Consider the following 14,855-nt stretch of genomic DNA (forward strand, 5'->3'; position numbering starts at 1 on the left):
CGTGTGCTGGTGGGTGGGATGTCCCGCCACTTCCATTAGCCCTACCTGTGTCCGGGTGGCCCATGAATCCCACAGAGGGCACATGAACTTTTAGGAAGTTTGACTTTGCTGGAGGGGAGCAGGCAAAGTCTGAGCTGGCTGGAGACAGGTTTCCTCTCTTTGCCCTGTCACTGTCCACCGGGGTCACACCCAGATTCAGCAGGTCCTAGCTCTTACTGAGCACCTTTGCTCAAGGACAGTAATTGTATATGAGTCTCTGATTTAATTCACCCCATTCATGGAGCAGAAAATCCCCAAATTTGAGTCTTATTTTCTGTTCGCATTATTCATAATACAACAAGCAGATTTCCCACTGACCACAGATGAGTCGCAATCCCTTTATTTTCTGAAAGAATTAACTGTTCTTAGTGACTAGTTGGATGTGCCCAGGGGCCTTAGAGAATAATTTGCAAAATCTGTTGTTCATCATGAGGATACATACTGGATATTATATTTTATGGTGTCTTTTATAGCCACTGAAGTAAATATGTTTTTTTGTTCAAGGTAAAAAAAAAAAAATCCTGATAATTTGAGGAAATTTTGGGGGAGATCATTTTAAAACCTCAGTGAGACTTTACGTTTATTTTAAAACTAGAGGCCCGTTGCACGATATTCATGCAAGAATAGGCCTTCCTTCCCCTGGCTTCACTCCCAGCCGCCTGGGAGCCAGCAAGTCCCTGCTTCTGTCAGAGCACCTCTCCTGTAGCTCCCTCCATCCCCCCTCCCCCTGCCCCTCCCCCTCATAGCAGAAGTCCCACCCCAATTAACCCACCATCTTTGTTGAGTTAATTTGCATACTCACTCTGATTGGCTGTGGGTGTAGCAGAGGTACGGTCAATTTACATGTTTGTCTATTATTATTAGTTAAGATTAAGTAAGACTATTTTTAGTTTTTGGTTCTTTAAAATCTTTTTTGTTTAATTTCTAATTTGCTTCCAGGAATGCATCTTTGCCGTGAGAGCTTCATCCTAGGGAATTAGTTAGCCAATTGCACCGCGCACTTATTTATCTGGGGACTTTTGTTTTTATTTTCTCAGTATTGTGGTTGTGATTTTTATTATCTGTCAGACCGCTAAGACTTAAAGACCTGAATCCTTTCCAAAAACTCTTGGGAATTCTGGGGTTAATGCCGCCTTATCTCTCGCGAGATTTGAAACCGGAAGTGAAATATATTGCAGGCGTCTGGACGAGGTGGCGGCTCAGTTCACGTTGGCGGGAGCTGAGCGACTCGCCTGGCTTTGGCTCTCCGAACAGGGCTCGCTCTGCTCTAGGGGGTTGCGGGCAGCGCCCCCCGCCCGGGGCCGGCAGGATGCGGGTGGCCGTGGCCGGCTGCTGCCACGGTGAGCTGGACAAGATCTACGAGACGCTGGCGCTGGCGGAGCGGCGCGGCGCGGGGCCCATAGACCTGCTGCTGTGCTGCGGCGACTTCCAGGCGGTGCGCAACGAGGCGGACCTGCGCTGCATGGCCGTGCCCCCCAAGTACCGCCACATGCAGACCTTCTACAGGTAGGCGCGGCACGGCCCAGGGACCCGCTGCGAGGTGTGACTCGCCAGCAGTGGGAGGAACCTGGGCTGGGTTTGAGTCCCTCTGTCTTAGTTTCCGTCTTGGTTCACGCCGTGTGTCTCTAGGAACTGGCGGGCGTTCGGTAAATGTCACTTCTCTCTCTTCCCCTGTGTGATCTGTTTCGGGAGGGGTCGCAGCCTGAGGGAAAAACCTGAAGGAAGAGGCTGAAAGGCTAATCTACTTGTACTTGATGGGATTCCGGGACTCGTTGACGCAGTGATCCTGGAGTTTTCATTGGGCGCCTGCTCCGCGCTAATCCCGGTTCTAGAAGCTAAGAACTGACAACGTTCTCGACCTCTCTGGCCTGAAACACTAGGTGCAGCCCTTCATTCTTAAGGCCAAGGATAGGCAATGTAAACAATTCCTTATTTTATTTTTCAATTACAGTTTACGTTAAGTATTATTTTGTATTGGTTTCAGGTGTACAGCATAGTGGTTAGAGACAATGATATACTTTACAAGCGCATGGGCAGTTTGTTTAGAAAGTGCTTTTTAACTTTAAGGGATGAGCTCAGATTTTTCCTTAAGACCTTGTTTTGCACTTCTGCCATGTCTAACTGTATAGGCGCACCTAATTGCTTTTCTCTATGCCTCATTTCTGCTATGCCAACGGACAGCTTTGCTCTTATGTTCCAGGTACTACTCTGGAGAGAAAAAGGCCCCCGTTCTCACAGTCTTCATTGGGGGAAACCATGAAGCCTCAAACCATTTGCAAGAGTTACCCTATGGTGGCTGGGTAGCACCAAACATTTATTATTTAGGTATGTGTTTGTGGGTAAGTTCTTGGTTTGATGGGATAGAAAAGCCTTTTAAAATTTATATACCAGTTGGGCAGCATCTTCAGATATATGGTATTTTGGGAATGTCTCTTAATTTGAATAGGTAATCATGAAAATATGTCCATGCTTCATCTAGTGTATTAAGCAATAGATAGAAAAACTGTGAAGAACTTACATACTACTTGTAATTCCTTTATTTTCCTCCACTCTTTTTATTAAATGAAAAAAATGTGAACTTTTTTAAAAAAATATATTTTATTGATTTTTTACAGAGAGGAAGGGAGAGGGATAGAGAGTTAGAAACATCGATGAGAGAGAAGCATCGATCAGCTGCCTCCTGCACACCTCCCACTGAGGATGTGCCTGCAACCATGGTACATGCCCTTGACGAGAGTCGAACCTGGGACCTTTCAGTCCGCAGGCCGATGCTCTATCCACTGAGCCAAACTGGTTAGGGCAAAAATGTAAACTTTTTATTGGAAATTGTTAAACATACACAAAACTAGAATAGTATGGGTTTTCCTCAGTATTGGAATGTAGAGCATTCCTATGAACACTTTCATAAGGGGAAATGGTATAAAGCAAATAAGCAATTACCAGTAATTTAAAAATCACCAATGCTGTGGTAACATTAGAAAAAAAATTTTTTTTTTTAAATATATTTTATTGATATTTCACAGAGAGGAAGGGAGAGGGATAGAGAGCTAGAAACATCGATGAGAGAGAAACATCGATCAGCTGCCTCCTGCACACCCCCTACTGGGGATGTGCCCGCAACCAAGGTACATGCCCTTGACCGGAATCGAACCTAGGACCCTTGAGTCCCCAGGCCGACGCTCTATCCACGGAGCCAAACCGGTTTCGGCTAGAAAAAATTTTTTTTTTAGTTATTGATTTTAGAGAGAGAGGGTGAGAGAGAGAGAGAGATTTCTCGTTTTACTTATTTATGCAGTCATTAGTTAATTCTTGTATGTGCCCCGGCTGGGGATTGAACCTGCAACTGTGGCTTATCCGGCCAATGCTCTAACCCAGTGGTCGGCAAACTCATTAGTCAACAGAGCCAAATATTAACAGTACAACGACTGAAATTTCTTTTGAGAGCCAAATTTTTTAAACTTAAACTTCTTCTAATGCCACTTCTTCAAAATAGACTCGCTCAGGGAAGAGCCACGCTCAAGGGGCCAAAGAGCCGCATGGGGCTCGCGAGCCGCAGTTTGCCGACCACTGCTCTAACCAACTGAGCTAACTGGCCAGGGTCCTACCAATTACCATTAATTTACATGCAGAAATTTTGAGTATTCCCAGACCCAGAAAATAACCTACTAAATCATACCAATAGGTTTAATTACATCCAGTTTTTTGCTAAGTATAACTCCTTTACAAGCTCTGTTAGGCTTTTGTGCTACCTTCGGACACATCTAGCTAATAGATGCACAAAATAAATCGAGATAAAGCACAGATGCTCAGACACAGTTCAAAGCTATGGTTGTAGTTCCTGGGGAAGGGGCTTGGTGGGGCCACTGTCCCTGCTCTGGATGCAGGCTACAAAACAAATGCTGAAGCTATTTTGGCTTTTCACCTATTTTCATTAAAGCAAAAATCCTCTTTGGATTTCTTTCAGTTAGTGAAAACAGGCACTCGAGAGAAAAAGGCTCCAGTTCTGTAGGTCTTTCATAAAAGTGAAATTGTGTAACACAAACTTTGGAAAATCTGGGTATTTCTGTATAATGAGTCTCCATACCTATTAACTAGTTTCAACCACAATTATTCTGCCATCCTTATTTCAACCCATCCTCCCCTAAACTTCTTTGGTGGGAGAAGGTGACTGGAGTTATTTTAAAGCAAATTCAAGCCATGATATTATTTCACCTGTAAACACTCAGTACATATTTTTTAAGTGATAAGGATTTTAAAAAATACCCACAACTGCAGTACCATGGTTAAACCTAACTAAAATAACAGTAATTCTTTATTCTCTGTTGCCTAGTTCATGTTTAGATTTCCCTGATCATCACAAAGCTGTCTGTTTTACAACTGCCTTGTTCAGTAGGATCCAAACAAGGTTCATGCCTTTCATTGTCATGATGCTAAAGTCTCTTAGGCTCTAGCTGTTCCTTTCATCTCTCTGCTTCCCACCCTCATGCCATTTATTTGTTGAAGAAAATGGGAAATTTTCTTGTAGAATTTCCTGCATTCTGGATTTAGCTATTTTAATTCACTGAGTTGTTTAACATGTTCCTTTTGTCCTCTGCATTGCCTGTAACCTGCATTTAGATTTACAGACCTGGTTAGATTTGGGTTCAGTGTTAGCCCTTTTAAACTCTATAGTCCTTTTTTCTCATTACTAAAATGTTTATAGGTATTTCTGAAAACTACAGAAATTTAATTTCTCTAGTTCATTACTGATTGATCAGCTTTTGATAAGTGCAACATTATGAAAAAGTAAAATTTTTTGAAGATGGTCAGTTTAGAAATGAAATATAGAAACTGCAGGTTCTTTATACCTTATATGTGCTGACTTTCAGCTATAGGACATATAAATCCATCATAGGACACCTTTTTCCTATTCCCACACCACACCCTCATATTCCATTAGGTACTAAATTATGTCTATTTCCCTCTAAGCACATCTATCTCATTTGTTTTTTTTTTCTTTCTGCTTAGTTTCTTGACTGATCTGCTTTTAGGCCTCTCCTCCCTAGTCTACCTTGTATATTGTTGGCATATTACCATGTAAAAGAGTAACCTTATCATGATACTTTATTTTCAAATAATTTTAGGACTGCATGGAATTTTAGGCCTGGAAACTTCAGTCAGTTAGTAAAGAGATTGCTTTTGCCTATAGTAATCTTATTTAACTGTAATTTCTCAGGTTTGGCAGGTGTAGTAAAATACCGAGGTGTAAGGATTGGTGGAATCTCTGGTATCTTCAAATCTCATGACTATCGAAAAGGTATTGTTGTTCTGACTGTTTTTAAACTTTAAAACTTGCATGCCCCAGAGTAACTTAAGCATAATATATAGTTTGCCTTTTTCATTGGATTTCTTCTATGAACTGACTAATTTATTCTTAAGTTTATATTATAAAATATTTTATGACTATGGAAATATAGAGGACATAGAATGTATTATCTGTGTATCCACCATCAAGTTTCATCAAGACTTAGTATTCTTGCCACTTTTCATTTTGATTTTTTAAGAAATAAAACAGTACAGATACAATTGAAACTCATTATTGTCAGTCCTCAGTCCCATCCCTCTCTTTTTATCCCTCCTTTTCCTCATCAGGTAGTCACTGTTCTGAATTTGGTGTTTATCATTCACTTGATTATTTTATATCATATGTGTAACAGCTTTAAACAGTGTATTATATAACATGTTTTAAACTTCATATAAATGTATCATTTTGCATGTATCTTTCTGCAACTTGCTTCTTTAATATGTTTTTGAAATTCATGTTGATACATGTAACTCTAATACATTCATTTTAGTTTATGAATAGTATTCCATTGCATAGGTATAGTTGATCCTTGAACAACACAGATGTTAGAGGCTCTAACTCCTGCATGGTAAAAAAACCACATATAAGTTTGACTTCCTCAAAACTTAACTTGTCCCTCGGTATTTGTGAGGGATTGGTTCCAGGACAATCCTTCCTCCCTCCCCTCCCACACACACATACCAAATCCATGGACGTTCTACTCCCCTATGTAAAATGGTGTATATCAATGCATACAGTTGATCCTCCACATCTGCATACTCCCAACTGCATATCAGAAACAGTACAGGTATTTATTGAAAATAAAATCATCTGTAAGTGGACATACGCAGTTCAAACTCGTGTTGTTCAAGGATCAGCTATATACCACACTGTACTTAATTCACCCTACAATATCTGAATGAATTATACCTTGATTTTAAAATTAAAGGAATAGCTTATATTCACATTTGGTTTTAAAATTTCTTGAATTAAGTTGGGCAGCTAAAACTATCCTCAATGTAACTGTTAAGTCACAAGTTTGTTCCCTGTGCCCTGCTCTCTATGATTATAAACTATTGGCATGGACATATAAAAGTAAGCTGACTCCTACATGGCAGATGTGTGTATAAATTGGAACCACTCTTCGGAGGGACAATTGGTAATATCTGTGAAAATTATAAAAGCACTCTAACCCAGGAGTTCTACTCCCAGGAATGTGTCTCTAGATATATTTTGCATGTGCAAAATGATATATGCAAATTTATTTCAGTTTTGTTTGTAGTAGCAAAAGTTAAGAACTAGTTAAATATATCATGATATAACTATGCAGTTTAATGCTATGACGCCATTAAAAAAGTAAAGAAAAGGAAAAAGAAGTAGTTCTATATGTAACTAATATGAAAAGAACTCCAAAATAAGTTAAGTGGAAAAAAAAGGGCACAGAACATGTATAAAGTATACAGCCATTTGTGTAAAAAAAGGGAGAATAAAGAAATAGGTGACATGTTGTATGCATAGATGATACCCCTAGAATGAAATTCTGAAACCTGATTAACACTAGCTTCCTCTAGGTAGTGTTCCTGATGGTGGGACAGGAGCAGGAAGACCCCCCCCCTACCCAATTGTTTTGGCAGTTTTATTGCGATAGAATTTATAGGCCATTGTAGGTATACCATTCAATGGTTTTAGTAAATTTATAGAGTTATGCATCCAGATTTTACCACCATCCAGATTTAGACCATTTCTATCACCCCTAAACGTTTTGTGCTATTTGTAGTTAATCCCTGCTCCCACCAGCCCTAGACATCCACTGGTCTAGGAGGAACACTTTGTCTTCTATACCTTTCTGGAAGTATTTTTTTTTTTTTAAAATATATTGTATTGATTTTTCACAGAGAGGAAGGGAGAGGGATAGAGAGCTAGAAACATCGATGAGAGAGAAACATCGATCAGCTGCCTCCTGCACACCTCCCACTGGGGATGTGCCCGCAACCAAGGTACATGCCCTTGACCGGAATCGAACCCGGGACCCTTCAGTCCGCAGGCCAACGCTCCATCCATTGAGCCAAACCGGTTTCGGCTGGAAGTATTTTTTAACACTATGTGAATAAACAATGTGCTTCAAAATTAAATATAATTTAATTTTAAAAACTACAAGCCCCCAAATTTAGATTCATAGTTTATGATCACTTAGTAATTGAACATATCAACATATAAAGAGCAGTGTTTTTTTTATAAAATTTTAAGAACCAAAAGCATTGATAGCAGATACTAGTGTTAGGGAAGTATGTGTATCTATTTATATAATTTGCAGTATTTAAAGGTGTTGAATACAGCTTATTTCTCTCCTTCAATTTAAGGTCATTTTGAGTGCCCTCCTTATAATTCAGCTACAATAAGGAGTATATATCATGTGAGAAATGTTGAAGTGTATAAATTAAAACAGGTATGTAAAAAGTACAATATGGCAGGCTTGAAAAAATGTTAAAGTAATTCTGTACCAAAATGTGTTTGATCATTTTGGTATATTACTTCCAAGAAGAGCATAATTCAGTATTTCTAAAATTTGGATTTGAGTTGTTTTTAGGAGGTTCACAGATGAACATTAAAAAAATTCTTATGGTAATAAATATATTTTAGTGAGTAAAAATAAAACATTCAACTCATGATTTCAGATATTATTATGGTAAGGCTAAAAATATTTTGGAATAAAGTGATACTTGAAAGAAAATACTAAAATATTTTATTTTAAAGAATGGTATTAAATAGAAAATAAATAATAGTAAAGATGACAGAAGATATGGGAAAACCGTGAAAGTGGTGTCTAAAAACACTGACTCAACTGGAGAATAGGTGAAGCTAGGTTTTTGTTTGAGAACCATTTCAGACCCTGGGCTAAGCAGTTTTCACACGAGATATTTCGTATCATCGCCACTCTAATTCTGTCAGATTAAGAATGAGAGGCCAAGGCTCAGATGATAAGCAACCTGCCCAAGATCTCCGAAGTTAAGTGGCAGAGCCTGTCTGAGAGAACTCAGGCCCTTCCCACCATACCACACAGCCTCGATGGGAGCATAAGGATGCTCGCAGGCATTCAGTGCCCTACTCATAGCAGTTCCTTACTTTGAATGCCTTTTCCTTTTCACCAGTCTAAATCTACCAGTCCTTGAAGACCCAGGTTAGATACTACTTCACAACCAGTGTTCTAGTTTAAAGTCATCATATTTCACTGAAAAAACATTTTTAATCCTCACCCGAGGATATAGTTTACTGATTTTTTTTAGAGAGAGAAACATCGATTGGTTGCCTCCTGTACTCGCCCTGACCCGGGATCGAACCTGCCGCTTAGATTTGTTCCCTGTTGGGGAATTGAACCAGTAACCTTTCCGTGCACAGGATGATGCTCCAACCAACTGAGACACACCGCCCAGGGCTTAACTGAATTTTCATTGCACATATTGCCCATACCAGTTATTCAGTCATATCTTTCTTATAGTTTGTATTGTCTTGAACACTTATTTAAGTTATTTAAATTTAGTTTTCCAAGTATAGTATGAGTAAAGTATGGAGTATATTTTGTATTCCCCATGAAGACAACAGCCACCTTAAATACTTCTATATGACTTATGTAGTAAACAGAGTATTTTTGGTATATACTATGTGAGTCCATTAGGACTATATCTTTAGGTTTACTGTATCATTTACATTAGATGTCTTATGAAATTGGGTGTCTCTGGATCGTAAAACAGTGGTTTCTTTACCAAAATGGGAAAAGCACAATGATTATTACATATTTTAGAAACCCAATGCAAAAGACCATAGCTGATTGGCAGTCTAATCAAAGTGTGTCTCTGTTGACCTGCCTTGCTGGAAAATAAGAATGGTTTGTGAGGCGGGGAGAAAGCTGTTTCTTTTTGCCTACGTGAGTGAATAGGTTAGTATTTCTGTGACTCCCTTACATAAAGATCCTTAGGACGATTTACACAAAAATCCAGAGATCTAAGTGGGTAAATGGTATGTGTCAGGGGAGAGAAGGAAGGGAGTTTTCTTGTGGTTAATCTGTTTTTAAGAGTTTTCTTTTTCTGTTAAAGCTGAAGCAGCCTATGGACATATTTTTATCTCATGATTGGCCAAGAAGTATATACCATTATGGAAATAAGAAGCAACTTCTTAAGACTAAATCTTTTTTCCGACAAGAAGTGGAAAATAACACCTTAGGAAGTCCTGCTGCCTCAGAGCTTCTAGAGCACTTAAAACCAACTTACTGGTTTTCCGCACACCTTCATGTGAAGTTTGCAGCCTTGATGCAGCATCAGGTAGAAAACACAGTATTTATTCTTCCATTTAACAAACACTTATTGAACATCCGGGGGGTACCCACTGTTGAAACAGTTGTAAAATTAGAGAAAGAAATGAAAGATAACTTTCAGAATCCAGTGGGGGGAAGAGATAAGTAAGCAAGCAATGATAAAATAGTGTAATAAGTTTGTGACAAAAAGTCCTAGGGTACTGTGGGAGCACCTAAGCCAGACTATGTGGACAGAGAGATGAAGCAAGAGAAGCTTTTCCGGAGGAATTGATGGTGCAGGAAGAAGTAGATTATGAGGGTAATCTATGAGGAGGGACCAATGTGTGCGAAGGCCAGAGGCTGAGAACAGGGTGCCTTTGGGGGACTGCAGCTCGTTCCCATGGTGGAGGATAGACGCTGGGGCACAATCATAGTGCCATGCTCTGGAGTTTGGGTTTTAACCAGAGGTAATGGGGAAAGTTGGAGAGTGATGAAATACAGATTTTCATTTTTGAAAGATTGGTTTGGCTACAGTTTTGCAGATGGATTGTAGTGATATAAAATAGGAGGCACAGGAGGTTCTTTAAGCAAAAGATGAGATGGTAACCTAAGGCAAAGAAGGAACGCAGAATAAAGCAGAGTCTAGACCAGGGGTGGGCAAACTTTTTGACTCGAGGGCCACAATGCGTTCTTAAACTGGACCGGAGGGCCGGAACAAAAGCATGGATGGAGTGTTTGTGTGAACTAATATAAATTCAAAGTAAAGGAGCGGAGGGGAGAGCAAGAGAACCCTCCGCTCTTTCGGCTCCGCGGGCCAGATAGAACAGCCGAACGGGCCGGATCCAGCCCACGGGCCGTAGTTTGCCCACGGCGGGTCTAGACTCTAGAGAGATTTTGGCAGTAGAATCATCAGGAGTTGGTGATGGAGGGAGGAGGGAATCTAGGATGAGTCTAAGTTTGCCTTGGGTAATTGCATGGTGGTATTGCCTGATAGAAGGTAGAGAATAAATATATACCTATGATTAGGTTTTTATGGAAATATGTGGTTCTTTCTTTCACCTCCGATTCAGACTTAACTGTGACTTTCCCATAAAGTGTTTCAGAGGGAAAACATTTAGAAGATGCTTGGCTAACAAAGTTAGGAGTCCTTGGAGGCTTCTATAGAATTTCTGAGTCTTGAACGTACTAATTAATGGGCATTGCCTTACTCCAAGAGTGGGATGTGGTTTACAATGCTTCCCAAACTCGCTTGACCAAACACTTTTCAGTGATAGAGGTCCACTTTTTAGCTGTGTTCCTCAAGGAGACCAGGTTACTTTTTTCATTTTCCCGAGTCCAGGTCATCTGTTTTTATATCAGTCGCCTTTTCTTTCTTTTTTTTTTTTTTTTTAAAATATATTTTTATTGATTTCAGAGAGGAAGGGAGAGGGATATAGAAACATCACTGATGAGAGATAATCATTGATTGCCTGCCTCCTGTATGTCCCCCATTGGAGATCAAGCCTGCAACCCGGGCATGTGCCCTGCCTGGGAATCAAACTGTGACCTCCTGGTTCATAGGTCAAAGCTCAACCATTGAGCCTTGCCAGTCGGGTTCAGTCACCTTTTTCACATATGTGTTACTCTCTTCTGTCTCTTAGGGCTCCTGACACGCTTGGATTTTTATTGAAGTATCTGATTTGCTACCTTTCCCCACTGCATCTTCTGTTGCAACCATGGACTTTTACCTGTATTAACAACATATTCAATCCCTTTTTCTTGGCTCCTCAACCTCCTCTGACTTTGCCAGTGTTCTCTTTTAGCCCCTTCACCAGCCCCAAAGATCACCTTTCTTCAGAACAGCCCTGCAGCCAAGATCTGTCTGTAATCTCTGTGCCTTCCACCTCTCTGAGTCCCTCTTCAGCACTGAAGTTTGATACCTGGTCCGCAGCAGGACATCCCATAGCTTGTTTCCTTGTATTTTTTCCTCCAGGTGCCTTACTGTTTTCAGTGAGTCACTTTTTTACTGTTTTTAATATGACCTTCTTGTTTGTGACCCCTTCCATATTTCTGTCTGACAATTCACTTTTCAAAAAAAAGCTTTATTGGTGCCCTGGACAGTGGTGCCCAGTGGTTAGAGTATCAGTCTGCAATCCAGCGAAGGGTTGCAGGTTCAATCCTCGGCCCTGGTCAGGGCAAGTGCAGGAAGCAACCAATCAATGTATCTCTCTTACATCCATATTTCTCTCCTCCCCCTCCCTTCCTCCCTCCCACTCTCTCTAAAAATCAATGGGAAAAATATCCTTGGGTGAGGATTAACAACAAAAAGCTTTATTGGTGTATAATTTACATAAAATTCATTCAAGTGTATAATTCAGTGATTTTGTGTGTGTGTGTGTGTGTGTGTGTGTGTGTGTGTGTGTGTGTGCATGCACATCACATAATCCAGTTTTTGAATATTTCCATCATCTGGAAAGATCCTTTGTGTGTGTTTGATGTCAGTCCTTGTTCTGATCCTCAGCCCCAGGCAACCACTAACCTGCTTTGTGTCTCTATGGCTTTGCCCTTTCTGAACCTTTCATATAAATGTAATCATAAATATATAGTCTTTGGCATCTGGCTTCTATTATTTGCTTGTTTTTGAAGTTCATTTATGTTATAGTATGTATCTGTGTTTTATTCATTTTTATTGTTGAATAGTATTTCATTCTGTGGATATATCGCATCTACCTTTGATGTTGTATCTAAGAAATCTTTGCCTAACTCAAGGTAGTGACGATTTTCCTCTATTTCTTCTAAAAATTGTGTACTTTTAACTCTGCCAATTTATTTTTAAGCTCTTCTGTTATGTTGAATCCTTTTGTTATATGCCTTAATATATGTGTTCAGTGCTTTGATTTAACATTATCATCATCACCATTAGCTTCTACTTTGACTTGTGTACGAATGTAAGAAATGAAAGCCAGAGAGTTTAAGTGCCCATTGTTGCACAAGTGAGTGTAGAACTTTGGAAAAGTAACAGTTGTTCCTTTGACCCACAACTTTGTGTAACAAAGATTGTTTCCATCCTATCCAATGTATGAATTATCTGTGATGTTTAAACATTCTTTCTTAAATCATGGTTTAGGCCAAGGATGAAGGAGAGACTGCCAAAGCAACCAAATTTTTAGCCTTGGACAAATGCTTACCACATAGAGACTTTCTTCAGGTAAGAAGAAAATGAAATAACTTTTCAATATAGTTTTACTCTTCCAATGATTAAGAAAATATTTTAATTTTTGTTTTCTAAATTATTCAATTGTGTATTTTGTAATTTATATAGCCTGAGAATTCTTTGGGAATATTTACATTAATATTTTTAGGCTATTAAATTAAATTCCTTTTAACTTTTATTGTTACATTGAAATCTTTAGACATTAAAAATAGATATGTATTTGTTAAAATTACCAATTTGTTCCTATAGGTAATAGAAATAGATCATGATCCCAGTGCTCCTGATTACTTAGAGTATGATATTGAATGGCTCACTATTCTCAGGGCTACAAACAATCTTATTAATGTAACTGCGCGCCTGTGGAATATGCCTGAAAATAATGGCCTGCATACAAGGTAAGCCTGGCCTTATTTAGAACTTGCTCTCACCATGCTTGCAAGGTGTTTTTATTAAGAAAAAAAAACAACCCTGTTAATGAGTGTAAGAATAATTCAGGGTTTACAAGAAAATGGATTGTTGAGTACCAACCCAAATAAGTGTATAAGTGATTAAGTGTGCACAAAACTAATACGGTGGAGATTTGGTTCACATTAAAACAACTTATACTTGCTTTAGGTTGTACGGACAACTTTTTCTGTGAATTGTTTTTATTTTGAAATGGTCCTTTGTTAAATTAACTGTAGTTTTACTAAAGGGAATTTATATTATCATTTATTTTTTATCCTTGTACCTGAAGTTCATAGTTAGATTTCATCATTCATTGTCTGGGGCCAATGATGTATAAAAGACCATTGTTTTGGACTTTTGTAGGTGGGATTATAGTCCAACAGAAGAAGCTATGAATGAAGTATTGGAAACATTGAATCGTGACCTCAAAGTTCCATTTAACTTTAGCGTGACGGCCGCTTGTCATGACCCAAGCAAGCCACAGACACAAATGCAGTTGGTTCACAGGATCAACCCTCAGACTACTGAGTTTTGTGCCAAACTTGGCATCACAGACATTAATGTCAGTCTTCAGAAGGCCAAGGAAGAACACCACTTGTGTGGTGAATATGAAGAGCAGGTTGAAGGGGGCAGTAATGACTCCGGAGAAGAGCCCAGTGAATATAACACAGACACCTCTGCCCTGTCCTCTGCTAATCCAGATGAAATAGTGTTAGATGAAGAAGAGGAAGATGAAGATAGTTTTGTAAGTGCACATAGTGACATGAATACAACATCCCTAGAACCTTCTTCTGACCAGGCCTCTGACTTTTCTGCAAGCTTCTCTGATGTCAGGATCCTGCCAGGTTCCATGTTTGTTTCTTCTGATGATACATCGGGTTCCCCAGTTAGCAGAGAGGGGAAACCTGGCGAGGCTGTGGAGTCTGAAGATGGGAAGGACTTAACCAGAGCGCCAGGGAAAAGGCTGAGTGATGAGTCTGTACCTGAACAAAGAAAGAAAATTAAGAGGAGGAATCAAGCCATCTATGCTGCAGTGGATGATGATGATGGAGCATGAGAGTGTTTATTGTCTTAATGTGTATACAGATATGTGATTTTTAAGACCATATTTTTAGAGTTGGGTTTTTTGACTCAAGACTTAACTTTGTAATAATGAAGTTTATATAGAGAATTGACTTTGCCCTTAGGCCCTTGTATATTTCATATACAAACATATTAAAATTTCATCTCTTTACTAGATTGAGTACCCTTATTTTGAAGACAGATACTACTCACTTTCATTGTTTTCAGCACAAACTTGGAAACACATAGAAGGAGGTTAAAGAGAAGAGGCTTACTGTGGGGCTTCTGTCTTAGATGGGGCTGCTATAACAAAATACCGCAGGTGGATGGCTTAATCCTATTGCTCGTAGTTCTGGAACTGGAAAGTCCAAGATCAAGGTGAAGATGGGGTTCCTGTTCTTCCTGGTTTGTAAATTGCTGCCTTCCTACTGGGTCCTCACCTAGTCTTTCTGTGGTGAATGCTTGTGGAGAGAGAGAGATCTTAGTCTTCCCCTCTTGTAAGA

The 14,855-nt window shown here is 39.5% G+C and overlaps 1 protein-coding gene across 1 annotated transcript; it reads left to right on the plus strand.

Annotated features, from left to right (window-relative positions):
- The first annotated feature begins 1,190 nt into the window (after window positions 1–1,190).
- Window positions 1,191–14,524, plus strand: DBR1 (debranching RNA lariats 1). The gene is made up of 8 exons (XM_080673456.1): window positions 1,191–1,545; window positions 2,240–2,364; window positions 5,255–5,335; window positions 7,723–7,808; window positions 9,454–9,678; window positions 12,757–12,837; window positions 13,093–13,238; window positions 13,654–14,524. Exons 1-8 carry the CDS (start codon window positions 1,349–1,351, stop codon window positions 14,345–14,347), a joined length of 1,635 nt encoding a protein of 544 aa, XP_080529582.1. The 5' UTR covers window positions 1,191–1,348; the 3' UTR covers window positions 14,348–14,524.
- The last annotated feature ends 331 nt before the right edge of the window (window positions 14,525–14,855 follow it).

The sequence above is a fragment of the Plecotus auritus genome (assembly GCF_963455305.1).
Source record: "Plecotus auritus genome assembly, chromosome: 6".
Classification (NCBI taxonomy): Eukaryota; Metazoa; Chordata; class Mammalia; order Chiroptera; family Vespertilionidae; genus Plecotus; species Plecotus auritus.

What these genes read in the sequence shown, in the direction of transcription:
- DBR1 (XM_080673456.1), top strand. Translation starts at nt 1,349, where the DNA reads ATGCGGGTGGCCGTGGCCGGCTGCTGCCACGGTGAGCTGGACAAGATC. An exon ending in ACCAAACATTTATTATTTAG is followed by an intron (nt 2,365 to 5,254) that starts GTATGTGTTTGT and finishes GTAATTTCTCAG; the next exon opens with GTTTGGCAGGTGTAGTAAAA. An exon ending in AATAATGGCCTGCATACAAG is followed by an intron (nt 13,239 to 13,653) that starts GTAAGCCTGGCC and finishes GGACTTTTGTAG; the next exon opens with GTGGGATTATAGTCCAACAG.